Source organism: Clupea harengus, chromosome 20 (genome assembly GCF_900700415.2).
Source record: "Clupea harengus chromosome 20, Ch_v2.0.2, whole genome shotgun sequence".
Classification (NCBI taxonomy): Eukaryota; Metazoa; Chordata; class Actinopteri; order Clupeiformes; family Clupeidae; genus Clupea; species Clupea harengus.
This window is the reverse complement of record NC_045171.1, coordinates 4,006,901-4,023,321: the sequence shown is the minus strand read 5'-3', so window position 1 is coordinate 4,023,321 and position 16,421 is coordinate 4,006,901. Positions and strand designations below refer to the sequence as shown.

Below are 16,421 nucleotides of genomic sequence, written 5' to 3'. Positions count from 1 at the left end.
AATAAAAGAGTGGGATTACGTCAGGGTTCCGGGCACCTTTCACCAAGGCTGCTAACTGACAGGTACTTTTCCACCACTTTGCTGATTGGTGTTCTATTCGATCATGTTGCAGTCCAATTCTGAAAGTTCATTGGCTGGGAAGATCTTAGACCTTCCCACTGCCTTCGTCCCGCCTCTCCAATTCTCTGATTGGATGCAGTATCTCCAGTTCTGTCAGTCTATGAGGTTATTTTCTTACCCAGTTATTTCTGAATGCCCGGACTTGTAGAACGGCTAGGCTTTGATAGATAGAAGCCTGCACAGATAGAGACAGAAGAGCCGTATCCATGCACTAACAACGAAGAAAATGATCATCTGCACGAAAAAAATGGATTATCGCCTCGGAACCCAGTGCCAGCGCGTCCAAAATCAGGTATTAATGCAGCTATAAGGACATTTTGTCAAAACTGTTACTTCAGCTGCTGACTGTTAACATACTCAGAAGTTGCTTTCTAACTGACTGCTTAAAACAGAAGAAGATTAGACAAGCTGGTTAAAAGCCTACGAATCAAAGATTTACTTTCTCTCAGCTAGCTACCATATTCTACCTTGTTCGAAATTTACCCCAGTGGTGTTGGTAACGAAAATGGTAAACCGTTAGGTTAACTATGTCAATCCTTGTGTCAGTAATGTTAGTTAACACAGCTAACGTTATCTGAACTAATGCTTGTTAATAACATTTATGACTGGTGATATAATTTATGAAATTCTGCTGGCAGGCTAATCCTTGCTCTTTGTACATTTTTGGCGAGATGGTGGTACGTGACCAATGTCAGTCAGTTGATTTTATTAAATGCCTAGCATGCTGACTGTTAATGAACAAAGTTTTTTGACTAACCGATAGGCTGCAAAATGGCTAAATTACCCGTCGCTCAGCTAACAATAGGATCTTTGCTGGTTCGGACCAGCTGAAAGGTCCAGCTGGCTACTGCCTGTGATTGTACTAGGTAGCTTGCTAACGTTACTTTTTAAAGTTTGCTTATTGAAATAAACGCCACTGTCATTTCTTTATACACGGTAAACTGAAATGTACACCTGCTAAGTTCTTTTTTTAAGTTTTCAGAAAGGGTCGCTCTACGAAACCTATCGATAGTTTGCTAGGATAGCAAGTTTGCTCTGTGGTGTAAGGTTGAGGCTAGTCTGCTATGCAGAGAACACCCACCTCTATTCAACGCCATTGAGCACTGTTAGTTGTTTGTAACAAATGGAATTAACGTTGTCATTAGTGAACATGATTTGTCTTATAATGTCATGTATGTGAAATTGTTAGTCTACTGGTACTTGTATAGTTGCCACATCTGACATAGATAACCTAAAAGCTAACTTGGACAGTAACGTTAAGGTTATTCTGCATACTGGGCTGACGTTATATCCTGCGAAAACTAAAACTTTTAGCCGTGGGGCTAACGTTATTCTTCTAGTTAACATTGCAGAAACGTTATCATAACTTGCTAGCATAATGTCCTTAATACGTTCGTTTTTGTTTGTTAATTGTTTTATGCCTGTCGGAAATAGCCGCTTTACATCAAGAAAAAATATCCATTACGTTACGACTTTTCTTTTGTGTCTCGCTAGATTGCGAAGATGCAGTGTTGTGTGGTCCGTTTTTTTTTGTCAGCCAACAAAATACATCGTTTACATGTTTTCTATTATTTTAGGAACTGCCAAATATTTTCCTACAATGGAAATCTAGTGACAGCAGTCCAAACTGTCTGTACCAGTGTAACGTTAGGTTCGAATCGCTTGACACCTCAGAAGGAACTTGGAGCACTTTTGAATGAATGATGTTAGCATAGCTACCTGAATAATCTAAGCTATTAATTAGCCCCGCGAAATGATACGATGTTTGTTCGTACCTCAGTGAAAATGTCTCTAAGGTGTGTGTAATGACATCCTGGAACTATCGCATTTTGGTTCTATGTAGTCTACTTTCGATCCCTATTGTCACTTCGCTTCGATTTGTGTCTGAAGCTGGTACACGTTCATCCCCAGTCTTCAATTTGGCTTGCCAACCACGATCTTTTTGTAAATGTAGAACATTTCCTTCGAGTTGTGCATAAGGAATTTCCAGCACGACGTGCCGAGAAAGCATCACGTTTGGTGATCATTGCATGTCTGCATTCTGGATTGTTTTAGCATTTCATTGATAGAGCAATCAAAATCCAGTTTCATGTCGAAAGAATGCCTGAAAACGCCAAGTTTCGTGGTCGACCAATCTCTGTGTCAGTGTTGTCGTTGTTATTCTTGTTTGTAACAATTTTTTAACGTGTTTGTATGCATGATAAGTTGATATTTTGTCGTCTTTGTGTACTGATGTTGTATACTGCCAATCAAAGTTGTTTTTCTCCTCTCTAAGGTGTTTTTCATCGGTAAACCAGTAGGGGGCGTTGCGTCTAGGAAAACTTGTTTACTGCATTTCTCAGTCTCTCGAACAATGGAGGAATGCGCTCTGTTCTTCGTTATTTTTGTATTTCATGAAAGTTAGTTTACAGTGATGCATGCAATGTTAGTCGGGGCGTATGTGTTTTCGTGTATCTTAGGTGTCCCTATGATATTTTTTTCAAACGGTGCGATGTATTTTTTTCATTCATTGTGGAAAACGACCTGCACGTCCTTGTTCTGCAGTACAGTTGTTCATTTTCGGAGCCCCACTTTCCCTTATACTGCAGTCTATTTTATTAGTTTGTTTAAAAAAACAGACGAGGCCTTTATCCTGTGGTATTTAATGTTTTTACAATTGAAATGCTACAGATACAAAAAAAACATTACAGATTCAGATGTTATGTCATTGATTAGAATTATACAGAATACAGTCAAAACCATGCCTGCAATTAGGTATTTGATGGGCTGCTGCAGAAATGCCCCTCCTCCACCAGAGATTAACAGTAAGCGGTAAAAACATTCTTATCTGCTGACCTGGCTCTTGACACTCAATTGTAGGCTCAATTGTGAATTTCGATGGTGGTGATGAGAATCTTTGTTCCCATTTAAGCAGGGAGATGTGCATGTTAATGTCATAAGTTATGAGACCAGTGGGTTATTTGTGGAGGAGATTTCTGTGTGACAGAGAATTCCGGTCTTATGCAGTATACAGTGTAGGCCTATTTCACAAGATCTTCATTTGCAGATTATTTGCAGACTGTTTGTTAGACTACTATAAGATAAAATCTTCAAAACAAAACCCCACAGAACTGACTATACATGCGTCACTATTAAAAAAAAAGAAAAGAAAAAAAAAAAACCTGCAGTAGGCAGTAACTTTTGTGGGCATTTTGCACATTTTAAGTTGAAGTTTCCTTTGTCCTGCATCCTGCCTGTATGTGTGCCACTGCATGTGTGGCTGCTGGAGGCTGTGTTAGCCATGTCTATCTGTCTGGCTGGCCCTCTCTCCAATCACCCCCTGTGATCTGCAGCTGGCTGTTTTGTTCTTCACATTAGCTTCAGGTTGCCAAGCCAAAAAAGAGGGCTGTGGGCTGTCCTTACAGTAGAGAGGGGGAGAGAGATGGGTGTGTGCATAACAGCAGATGGGACACAAGCGCACGACAAGGACAGACCCCTTCAGGACCTCCAGGAATGCAGATTAAATATCTCTGTCTACCTCCTGTTTGCTCCACAGGGGCAGGAGTTCTCCCTCTCTCCCTCTCTCCCCCTCTCCCCCTCTCTCCCTCTCTCCCTCTCACTTGCTGCCATGACTGTATTGTCCTCCACCAGTTTAGGCTCCTTTAGCGCACAAATATGGCACACTTGAAGTCCTCATACTATACAGAAATTATTTTCCTCTCTCCCCCCCCCCCGTCTTCTCTTCCATTAAATAGTTGTCTATTCACCTGTGCCCAAAGAGGTGTCCCTCTTACGTCCTTTTTTTTTTATCCATCTTTTCGGACTCGGCCTAGCCTCTCCACTTACCCCATAGTCTTGCAATGCAGGTTTGCTGAGCACAGATCAATAAACAGTTCAGACTAATTAATTTGTGCTGGGAACCTCAGACAAGAAACATGGATTAAGACATTGTTTACAGAAGAAAACACTGTCATGATACATTTGTGCTCAGACATGACTGTCACAAACTCCCCTTGTACAGAACATATTATAATGATAATGCCTAGAAAATGGATTCCAGTCAAACATTGGCCACAGAGGAAGACAAAACCTGTTGTTTCACCCAGGTGGGCCTGTAGGGAGAGTGGACTGGAAGTGTAGTGTTGCTGATCTGCTCAACAGAGTTCCCCTGTGCAAACCGCTCTGGTTTCATTGGAGCCAAAGTGTTGCTGCCACTGAGAAGAAAACGTCCTCTTTTGTTGGTGCCTGCTGGCAGCAGGGAGATTTTTATTCAAAGCACCAGGTCACAGCTCATTCAAATGTATTCAAAGACCCAAATGCTGTTTTGCTTTTTCTGCATGAAGATGCAGTCAGTTTGGTGTCACTGGGTTTGCATTTAGCTGAACGCTTCTTTGACTTTGAATGGACACTGCAATAGCCATTTGAGTGACACATGAAGGCATAGGTGATGTTAAAAGGGCTGGACAAATATAAACTGTATCTAGACTTCGGCTGTTTAAACCTTCTCAAGAACCTTCTTCTCAAGAATCATGAAGGGAAAGATTCCTCGGGTTACCAGGGACTTTTGCTGGTTGAACATGACATGATGAATCAATACAACCAAAGGAAGGGTTTGCTTGATGCTCTGACTTCCTGTTTTAAGTTTCTGTATTGTTCATGAGCAAGGACATGTCATGGCATGTTGAGGTTGCCTTTGTGTGGACTAAGAGCTCTTCTGCTTTGGCTGAATGAGCCTTTTGGACCTCAGTCAAGAGATGGCAACCCTAAAGAAGTCATCCATTAAGGATCAAGAATCTTGGTGAGTTTATTGAAAAGTTGTCATCCTTTTTACACTGAGAGATTTCCCCATTGAGTACGCGTGTTTAAATCCCCTGCGTGTATGCGTGTCCATGGAAAAACCAAAACCCAAAAACAAGCAGAACAGCGGACTGTTTGTGCAGACCTCCAGTCCACCTCATGACTTGCATTAGCTTTATCCACCTCATTCCGCGAAGGCCAGCCATCTCGTGGATAAAGATGTTCCGGTGGTTCCGGGCATGCTTCCCATTCTCTAGTTACTGATACCAGTGGTTCTCTTTGACTGGCAACACGTCACCATGACGCTCTCCGTTGAGCCATCACGGAGTTGGGAGGAGGAGGAGGAGGAGGCAGGTGCGCATCAGTTTTTATCTCTGTTTACTGTGGGATGTTTTTCTGGGTCATTCCCAAAAGAGCTGTGGCTTGGGAGCAGGCGTTCGGGCCCACGGTGATATGCGATATATTTACAGGCGCGACCGCCAGCCAGCCAGCCAGCCAGCCAGCCAGCCAGCCCAAACCTTCCCTGTAGAGGCCAAAGTTTGAAGCGCTACGCCAAAGTTAGCATCTACCCCCGCCCCCCTACACACGCAGTCTCTTCCCATAATGTACATAACACATGTGGGATGGTGTCATGTCCTCACAGCGTTCGCCCCCCCCCCCCCCCCCGTGTACACACTGTATGTAGTTAATGTTGTCCTCCATGGGGGGGGTTAAGGAGCGGACACTGTACACACTGTATGTAGTTAATGTTGTCCTCCATGGGGGGGGTTAAGGAGCGGACACTGTACACACTGTATGTAGTTAATGTTGTCCTCCATGGGGGGGGTTAAGGAGCGGACACTGTACACACTGTATGTAGTTAGTGTTGTCCTCCATGTCACAATGGTAGATGGAGGTCGCTGTAGGTTAAATCTGTTATAGGTGATGCATGTTTTGGAATCCTTAAGCCTGCTCTGGGAGCATTTACAGCCAAAAACAAACAAATGTTCTCTGGGAAGATCCTGTTATTCGTCATCAGCAGCTAAAATTTCAACATTGTATGGCCTAACCAGCTAGGAAACCCTCCAAATAGATGGGTATCCCTGCAGACCATCCACTGAAGGTGACTAAGTAGGATCACAACATCTTTAAAACATTTAAGAATTCCACTAAATGACATTGACTCATTTACCAGATGCTTTTATCTAAAGTGACACAAAAATTGACATTTAATCAGTGTGTGTGTGTGTGTGTGTGTGAGATGCGTGGGAATGGATGACCTTTTCTATTGCCGGTCTTAAATCCCTTTGTTGTGTTTCTGTAGCTTAGATGTAACGGTGAATTTATAACCGTTGCATGCAGATAAGGTTGACTTGGTGTAAAAATGTCTTTCGCCTAAAATCCCAAACCCCCCCCCATGGGAAGGTTGAGGTGAGTTTCTCTCCTGTCGTTTCTCAGCTGCCTGTAGAGCTGCGCCCGGCCCATAGAATGGCGACTTTGTTTTTAATGACATTTTCCACTCAGAAACAAGCCATGGGTATCGGTCCAACACTCTTTAGCATTTTACTTGTCGGGGTCAGCTGGGATTCCAGTCATAGATTGGCCCTGACAGCAGTCGCATCTCGGGCCAAGTCTGACATGTCTGGCACCGCTCCCACATAGGCGCCTCTGGCGTGGGCCCAAGGGCTTGCCGAGCTCCAGTAGTCACAATGAAAAAGTTAAAGAACGGCTGTGTAGAGTGCTTCTTTTCCTAGACTGGTTCATGTATTTAGTCTTAATTGAACAGTAGACCACAGCAGCCAGTTGCCAAACTGTAAAATGGAGTTATGTGTTATTCCTATAGTAAAAACCTGTGGGCTGGGTGCAGTATAATACAATGTCAGCTATTAATTAGACCTACGTGTATATGTATGGTTTTTTTTATTTTTTTTTTTTATTTTTTTTTATGGTTTCATGCTTTGGTATTAAACCGTCTTTGTGTCTCCAATTAGTTGGTTGCTTTGCAGTTGCAGTTCATTCGTTTTAAGTTGCTATCCTTGTGAAATATGCCTTGAAGTATTTTTTTATTATTTAGAAATACGTTATGCCCTTATCCTACAGTTGGTGTAGGTGTGTTTCTAGGGGCTTTTTTTTTAATTTAATTTCTATTTGAAGTGGAACACATTGCAAATATTGCCTTAAGCCTATGCTACTCATCCTGTTTTGGGCTTTTAAGGATCCTCCATTACATTGGAGTCAGTGAGCGAGCCACTGCACCACTGGGAATAAAAGCATGTATGCATGCACACTACGGAGGACTGCAGCAGCAGCAGCAGCAGCAGGAGCAGCTTTGTGCTTACACATGTCCCATTGCAAAGTGCTTCAGCTTGCCTTGAGACGAATAGTGCACCTGCTCATAGAGGCCTGTGAACAACAGGCCCAAACATGCCTGAGCAGTGGCCCACTTACTTGTGTGCTCTTCCCCCACTATCTGCCTGTGTTTGCGTGGCCTTGCCCTGCTGACAGCACGGCTGGGAGAGCGAGAGAAGGGCAACTCCATAGGTTCCAGAAGTTACAGTTTTCAAACTCACCCCTTGACCCCCCCCCCCCCTCTACCTTCATGCACATGTGGTGCCAGAGTGTACTATAGGTGGTGGGACCGTTTGAGTGACACGGCACCTGTGCCTCGTGGGAGATGCGCGCGCACACACACACACACACACACACACACACACACACACACACACACACACACACACACACACACACACACACACACACACACACACACCTTAGAGCAGCATTGCTGGTCAGTTCCTGGAAGGAGTAAAGTGGGTCATGGTGGAAGTTTACACGTGTCCTTATTCACCCCCTTCCTCTCTCTCTGCCTTGCGTTCTCTGTGTGTTAAACATACACGTGTCCCAACCAGAGCCTGTATGGGGGGTGAATATTCATCTGGGCTGTGCCATGACACGATAACCTAAATCATTTATTGTTCTTTGAGATTTTTTTTAGTTCAAGACACTTAAAAGGTCAGGCCTGAAGCTGTGAAGTCCACAGCCGGTCAGCCGGTCAGCATGACTTACCCCTGGACGCGTGCTCCGGCAGGGCGGGGGGGGGGGGTGAATGTGCCAGACGTGCTGGAGGTCTTTGATGGAGGTAGTTGTTGTTTTTTAAGCCAGACTGTGTGAAGCCACTCACAAAAAAAAAAACCCATCCCTGCTTCTCGGCCCAGGAGCAGAAACTGTGTTTATCTCTCTTATCTGTACAACTGCTCTCCCAGCTGTCTCCCAAGGCTATTTATAACTCATGGGGTGGGGGGTGGGGAGTGGAGAGACACCCCCCCCCACTGGGCACCAGGGGAACTTTAACTCCAGCAGAAGAACCAGCGGGGCCTGCTGAGAGGTCATAAGGTCGCTGTTGCTCAATCAGGAGCCAGCCCTCTTCATACGCAGCGACACTCGAGTGATCCCTCTGATGCAGCGCAGCGCAGCGCAGCGCATAAGCGACACTCCCCTCTCATCCAGCCAGGCCAGAGGCAGTCCAGTTTCCCCTTTCACATACCAGCGACCAGAGGCAAGAAGCCATTTTGGCTCTGGAGTTGTTATTTAACCCAAGAAGCTTCACGCTGCTTCTTAGAAACTCTTGCACAAGTGGGCCTCATTTCAGGACTGCAGTTCAGTTACTGCTTATTTATTTTACTCTGGCGTGGGATGTTTTTAGACATTTACATCTACATTTTCCTCTAACATATTACCAAGCCTGGTCTACTCTTGTAATGAGGTAAAAGGGAATCGATTCATTCGATTAAAAGCATAATGCATTTTCTCCATTTAAAGGCCAAAGATCTAGTGTTTTAATCGTTTGCTTAAATTCTGTTGTGCCGTGAATGAACAAGACAGTCATGTGCTTGTCTGATTTCATTAGAGCCATGTGCTTCTTGTTGTGCATCAATATTTGTATGCTACTGATTATAAATGGATTTAATCATTCAGAGATGGGGTTTAAAAAGCTGACCTATTAAAAGATGTTCTAAACTCACGGTGGCACAGCTGCTGTGTATCAGGTTTACATGGGTCCATGAAGATTGTTGAGATTGTAGTTGTGGTTTTTATTGTTGGGTTGGGCTGTGGACAATGTAACAAAGCCACATAGAGTTTCTATAAATGACTGTGCCTCTGCAGAAATTACCATGGTGCTTTAAATCTGTGTTGAGCTCTCAAAAAGCTTAAAAAGTTGGTTCATGATTTAGTCCTAAAAGAACTACTTACTGGCTTGAGAATTGCGTTGTGATAAGATAATCTGCGAGTCTTATATTTTAACATCCTAGCTTTACCTCAGTAATATCACCCCAGTTTCCAAACAGAATACTCCTCCACTTGAGCGCAGATATTGTTGTCAGGACTGTGCTAGCCCAGATTGACTGTGCTAGCCCAGATTGACTGTGTTAGCCCAGATTGACTGTGCTAGCCCAGATTGACATTGAGTTTCATTTGAGGAACATCAACTCTGCAGTATTTTAGCATGGGCAGGTCTCATGAGGAGACCCCCTCTATTACGCATACGCTCATGCATAACAGGGTGGAGGTTCCAGAAACTTTAAGGAGAGGATCGAGACAGACAAGAACACATATATTCTTTCCGTATCTGAGGTCAAGACTTCTTTTGTCTGTGCTTGAGACCAAAACAATATTTTTCCAGGACCAAGAATAGATTGAGACTTTGGACTTTGATCTCAAGCCCTAGACCGGTGTTGAGAATCACATCCCTGTAGCCAACAGTGGCATGAAAGACCCACAAAACCTGAGCTGCGTTACACAATTGTTTAAATAGCCTATCTCTATATGTAGTAAGTAACCTTGGTGTAAGAGGCATGTTGGGCTTAATAGTGTATTACCATATCATGTTTCTTTGGCATGTTCTTTGATCATTATTCCTTTCTATATTAATCAATACTACTTGATCACTTTTCACCAGCATAGTCTGCTGGGAGCACAACTGCCCATCATGTTTTTGGAGTAGACACAATGTTTGTTTGCATTGTTAGAATGCCTTTTGAAAATTCATTTATACAAACACATCTTCCTTTTGGTAGCTGTTTTTAGGCATGTATCCCTGTATGCAGGGATAGCGTAGCATAGCATAGCATAGCCTATCTCTATCTCTGTCTTTCCTGTGCCTCTCTTTGTCTTGCATTGTTTTCCCTCCTCCACCCCACTCCCCTGTCTGCCTGACTACTCTGCTCTCATTCCTTTGTTGATTTGTTTCGGTCTTCCTTGTCTTACACCTCCACTGTCGCATGCGAAGCAGATCAGTTTCCTTCATTTCTGCTTCTGTCTCTCCACACACACACACACACACACACACACACACACACACACACACAAGCATCTCAATCTGTCTTGGGATTGGGGCTTTCACACACTAGCCAGACAGACAGCAGAGAAAGAGACCGGAAGGAGGGGCAGGATCTGTTCTAATCCTCTGAGAGACAGTGCAGACCAACACAGGCAGAAAAAACACCACTTTGCACACACACACACACGCACACACTCACTCACACGCACACACACACGCACACACTCTCGTTCAGACACGCCGCCATATGTCCTTCTCTGTATCAGGGACTCTTTGAGGTCCGTTTGCTAGTGATTACTGACTGCACTGCCCTGTGTCTCCTGGGCCGGCATGTTTGGCACGTGGTTGCTTAGGGTCTTGCGGTTTCGAAGCTGCTGCTCCTTCGATGTTGTCAGATTGGCCAGCAGGAGGTGTGAAAACTGGAGGGTGTAAGCCGTGACACACCGAGACACACACACCTAGACACACACCTAGACACACGAACACACCGAGACACACACACACACACAGAGAGACACACAGAGAGACACAAACACACAGAGACATACATTCCATTCAATATGCACTTTGTGTGTGTGTGTGTGTGGAGCACAGAGTTTTGTTTGTTTGTTTGTTTCTGTATTGCTGTGTTGCCACCAGCATTTTTTAACCAAGCTCTCACAAGCTGGGTTTCCATCCAACCTTTTAATGCACATTTTCATCATTTCAATATGAAATCTAAAGTGGAAACATAGGGTTTAATGTGACCTAAGGTTAATGGAAACGGGTTTATTCACAGATATTTGTATTTGTTGAAGTTTTATTAGGTGTTTCCATCAAAGTTGCCCTGCATGCATTTTCATGTATGTGCATAAAACATGCAAATGAGAAACCCAGTTAGATGGGCAAATGACCAATGAAGCTTTTGTGGCCCGTAGCAAATTTGCTGACAGCTTCAGCCACTTCCGCATTAATGAGTGACATTGAAATATCCTTAATTGGTATGATGTTCTTTCCTGATATCAATGTGATGATAAGGATCAGTGGTTAAAAAAATATTGCTTTATTTTGGGACCTAACAAAACATATTTGTAACAACAGCAGTCAAAGAAAGAAACAACAACGGCCCAGAAAGCACAAGCATTGCCCATGCTAAGTGATGTCAAAAAAAATAAATTAAACGCTAGGGGGTTTTTGCTGGAATCTTGTTGTCAAATTCCTGGCATTGCATACTCAGGGTGTAATCTAATTCTTCTCCTTCACTGCACTTAGTTGCCATCCCCACCTCATTTGTCAGTAACATGTCCCTCACAGTCCCTCTCTGTCCCTCTGTCCCCTGTGTGTGTGTGTGTGTGTGTGTGTGTGTGTGTGTGTGTGTGTGTGTGTGTGTGTGCAGGTGAAAGTGAACTCTGAGAAGGAGCGTGCCTCAGTGCTGTGCATGAAGGCGCTGGCCAGCAGGGGGCGCCTGGACTCTGTTTCTCAGCACATGGCCTCCCACCCGCAGTACCTGGAGAGCTTCCTGCGCACGCAGCACTACATCCTCTTCATGGATGGCCCTCTGCCTCTGCAGTACCGCCACTACATAGCCATCATGGTGAGGAGATGGACACACACTCACTCTCTCGCTCGCTCGCTCGCTCTCACCCACGCTCTCACCCACGCTCTCACCCACGCTCTCACCCACGCACACACACACACACACACTCACAGGGCATCGACTAGCAATCAGACATGCACATGTGGGAAATCATAGGCACAGATCTCTTAAGCACATAACTAATAGTGTTCTCATTTGACATTCCCCATTTCACTGACTCTGTTCTCAGCACTTTGTTAATCTCTCTCTCTCTCTCTCTGTGTGTGTGTGTGTGTGTGTGTGTGTGTGTGTGTGTGTGTGTGTGTGTGTGTGTGTGTGTGTGTGTGTGTGTGTGTGTGTGTGTGTGTGTGTGTGTGTGTGTGTGTGTGTGTGTGTGTGTGTGTGTTGATAGGCGGCAGCACGGCACCACTGCAGCTACCTGGTGTCCCTGCACACGGCACAGTTCCTGCGGGCAGGCGGGGAGCCGCTGTGGCTCCAGGGCCTTGAGACGGCGCCCCCGCGTCTGCAGCACCTCGACCACATCAACAAGGTGCTGGCCCACCAGCCCTGGCTCACCTCGCGCTCACACATACAGGTACAGCTCACAGCTCACCTCACGCTCACACATACAGGTACAGCTCACCTCACGCTCACACATGCAGGTATGGCTCACAGCTCACCTCACGCTCACACATACAGGTACAGCTCACCTCGCGCTCACACATACAGGTACAGCTCACCTCGCGCTCGCACATGCAGGAAGCACAGGCAGTGTTCTCTTGCGCATGTCAAACTAATGCTTCCACACACAGGCAGCATTGCAATGCCATTAAAGGACACACACCCACCCATGCAAACCTGTATAGCCAATGTTCACACTAAGCTTAGTGCTGCAGCAACACTGCTCAACACTGCTCAACTACTCACAGTGGTTTTCTCTCTCTCTCTCTCTGTGTGTGTGTGTGTGTGTGTGTGTGTGTGTGTGTGTGTGTGTGTGTGTGTGTGTGTGTGTGTGCACACATCTGTGTGTGTTGCAGGCCTTGCTGAAGAGCGGCGAGCAGTGCTGGTCTCTGGCGGAGCTGGTGCAGGCCGTGGTGCTGCTGGCACACTGCCACTCCCTCTGCAGCTTCGTCTTCGGCTGCGGCACAGACACCGAGCCCGTCCCCACTCCCAGAATCCCCCACGGCACGCCCCCCGGCTACTGCCTGTCTGACGCCGCCAACGGCAACACCACCGTGCCCCTGACGCCCAGCGTGCCTTCCGAGAGGATGCCACGGCGACGGGTAAGACCTGTTTGTAGGCAGGCTGGAGCCGGAGGATCCACATGAATGGATTTCAAGGCATCTACAGTGGACTGGAAACTCACTGTGGTGTCAGGACTGGAAACTCACTGTTGTGTCAGGACTGGGGGTTTTAGATTGTGTGTGTCAGGACTGGGGGTTTTAGATTGTGTGTGTCAGGACTGGGGGTTTTAGATTGTGTGTGCGCCTACCTCTATGGTGTCAGGACTGGGTGTTTTATATTGTGTGTGCGCCTACCTCTGTGGTGTCAGGACTGGGTGTTTTATATTGTGTGTGCGCCTACCTCTGTGGTGTCAGGACTGGGTGTTTTTATATTGTGTGTGTCAGGACTGGGGGTTTTATATTTTGTGTGCCTACCTCTCTTCTCCACAGTCTTTGGACTCCAGCTGTGATGTGGCCCTCCGAGAGAGAATCCAGAAATCCCAGGAGGAGAAAGAGCGGAGAGGAGAGCGGCTGCTGTACTCGCAAACACTCCTGAACACAGGTAACACACACACACACACACACACACACACTACACTCTATAAGTAATCCAAAACCAGGACACAGGATGACTCATTAAATGGACTTGTCCACTTAATGTCTTCATTGTAGAAGGCTCATTGCCACACAACGTGCTTGTGACAAGTGTTGATTAATGACCCTGTTCATGACACAACCTGATTGCATACATGACCTTTATGTCTAGTCCAGTCACAGTCGCCACAACTGCTTTGCTTTTTCACTGTCCCTAACATCTGACTTCCGTCTGTCTCCCTGTCCTTCTGTCTGTCCCGCCCCGTGATCAGACATGGACGAGGACGAAGAGATGGACTGCTCTGCAGACCCCTCTCGTTTTATCTCAGACCCAGAGTTTGGCTACCAGGAGTTTGCCCGGCAGGATGAAGTACTGCGGGTGCAGGTGAGAACCGCCGCCCCGTCCAGCGCCCCATCCAGCGCCCCATCCAGCGCCCCATCCATACACCCCACAGCCTGACAGGTCCGAGGCCCAAGCCGTACACTCCCACAGCCTGACAGGTCCGAGGCCCAAGCCGTACATCTCGTAACCGTGTCAGCTGCTGTGCTGAGCCCCGGTCGTAAAGATGCCATGCTTGTGCACACGTGCTTCACTTCGCCCTCCTCCATTTGTTACTTGTAATACAGGTGACCCTGCCAAGATGGTTGTTGAAAGGTCATGAATTGGTCTGATTTCACACGCACTAACATATATGAATTGCTGACTCGGTCAGGATCATATTCACCATTTTTATTGACAAGGACATCGATATCAAGTAACGGCTTTTTCAAACATAATGTAAAAAAAAAAAAGGCCAATGGCACTGCCTGCCAAAACATGGACTATGGACTAGGGACGTCTGGCATGCAAATCTAGATATGCAACCAGATATTGAATTGCCAGCTGCTCAGTTGCCTATCCAAGTCACAGTTTATGTAAGGGTGGGTGTTGGGCTGTGTGTGTGTGTGTGTGTAGGAGAGAATCAAAAAAAAATTTCTCTCTCTTTCTCTCCCTCTCTCCCTCTCTACCTCCCTCTCTCCCTCTCTACCTCTCTCTCTCCCTCTCTCTCTCTCCGGCAGGACTACTCGTGGGAAGACCATGGTTTCTCGCTGGTGAATCGGCTCTACTCAGACATCGGGCACCTGCTGGATGATCGCTTCCGGAGCGTGGCAGCATTACCCTCCCCACACGGCCCAGACCTCCAAAGAGCCATTTGGAATTACATCCACTGTATCTATGGCATAAGGTACAACAGGACACACAAACACACAAACAAACACACAGACTATTTAACACGACTGCCATCTGGAACCTCAATCTGAGCTGTACGATATTGACATGCTTGCAAATTCTCAAAAGGTCTGCGTTTGTGTCTGTGTCTGGCTGTAGATATGATGACTATGACTATGGAGAAGTGAATCAGCTGTTGGAGAAAGGGCTGAAGCTTTACATCAAGGCAGTAGCGTGTTACCCAGATGCCACAAAACCCCCCCTCTGTCCCCTGCCCTGGGCTCCCCTGAAACCTGCTGAGAAGGTGAGCACTCGGAGCAGGATTGGGGTTGGAGTGTTTGCGTCATATACAGATTGTTCTGGAAGTTGTGTAGTCTTCATTTCCTTCAGTCACACTGTTCTTCTCTCTCTCCCTCTTTCTTCATCTCTCTCCCTCTTCCCTCCTCTCCCTTTTCCTCTCCCCTCCTCTCCTCTCCTCAGGTGCATGTGAATTTGTTGGTGATGGAGGCTCGGCTGCAGGCTGAGCTCCTGTATGCCCTCAGAGCCATAACTCAATACATGATCGCCTAGGTGACGTCAGACTCCCTGGAGCGCTAGCTGGGGAGGAGAGTGGGACTGAGGGAGAGTCACGTGCACACCAGTGGTACTGATCCAGTCAAGGGGTGGATGGACAGACACATTGATGGATGGCAGAGAGAGAGAGAGAGAGAGAGAGAGAGAGAGAGAGAAAGAGAGAGAGAAAGAGAGAGAGAGAGAGAGAGAGAGAGAGAGAGAGAGAGAGAGAGAGAGAGAGAGAGAGAGAGAGAGAGAGAGAGAGAGAGAGAGAGAGAGAGAGAGAGAGAGAGAGAGAGAGAGAGAGAGAGAGAGAGAGAGAGAGAGAGAGCTTTGCTTTTCTGTCGTCATTCAAAGTTTACCAGTGTGCCAAGGTACTGCTGTGAAGGTTCTTTGCCAAAGGTGAAACTCTCAAAAGGTGCAAAGCAATCTCTGTTTGTGTTCAACGTTACTTTTCATTGACTTTGCCCTTAACGATTAATGTGCAATTCTTAATATTATTATTAATGAGTTATATTTCATTATTATTAATAGGAGTTCTTTTTCATTGTTATTGTCTTGTGAATGACTGCGGCTGGTGTGTTAAGCAGAGGAGAAGGACAAAAGACTACATGCCAACATTACAGTCTCTCTCTGTCATTCTGATCGTAAGAGCTCTTAATCTCATTCAGAACTCAAGTTTAGGTCGTTCACTCGCGTATTGAATGTGATTCGTTGAGTTGGGAGATGATGTCACTGTTCTCTTTTTGTTCGCTGTGTTTGTGTTGTTGTTTGTCAGGGTATTTGTTTCTTTTTAAGCTAACAGAGCATCAGACCGTTTCTTTGTGTTGCGTACACGCTCAACATGCTCTGCAGAAAAATTCATGTGAAGACAGAAAGGCGAGGAAAGCACAAAACCTCCCCAACACTGCAGCCATAATCACACCACCATGGTTTATTATTTTAAGTAGCACTTTTAAAAAAAATATATGTTTACCTAGAGAAACTCCTGAAGGTTGGAGATGGAGATGTGGAAGTTGGCCTGTACGTCAGGCAGAGACGGAGCGGTCCAAAGCCATTTGGACTGGAGGTTGC

The 16,421-nt window shown here is 45.9% G+C and overlaps 1 protein-coding gene across 1 annotated transcript; it reads left to right on the top strand.

Annotated features, from left to right (window-relative positions):
- The first annotated feature begins 204 nt into the window (after positions 1 to 204).
- Positions 205 to 15,505, top strand: sesn4 (sestrin 4). Its single transcript, XM_012840745.3, has 9 exons — positions 205 to 412; positions 11,589 to 11,786; positions 12,181 to 12,363; positions 12,806 to 13,051; positions 13,442 to 13,553; positions 13,858 to 13,970; positions 14,645 to 14,811; positions 14,955 to 15,099; positions 15,276 to 15,505. The coding sequence occupies exons 1-9, from the start codon at positions 347 to 349 to the stop codon at positions 15,363 to 15,365; spliced, it is 1,320 nt and encodes a 439-aa protein (XP_012696199.1). The 5' UTR covers positions 205 to 346; the 3' UTR covers positions 15,366 to 15,505.
- The last annotated feature ends 916 nt before the right edge of the window (positions 15,506 to 16,421 follow it).

Coding starts and splice junctions, on each gene's coding strand:
- sesn4 (XM_012840745.3), top strand. CDS start 347: ATGATCATCTGCACGAAAAAAATGGATTATCGCCTCGGAACCCAGTGC. Junction 11,787..12,180: donor GCCACTACATAGCCATCATG/GTGAGGAGATGG, acceptor GTGTGTTGATAG/GCGGCAGCACGGCACCACTG. Junction 14,812..14,954: donor CACTGTATCTATGGCATAAG/GTACAACAGGAC, acceptor GTCTGGCTGTAG/ATATGATGACTATGACTATG.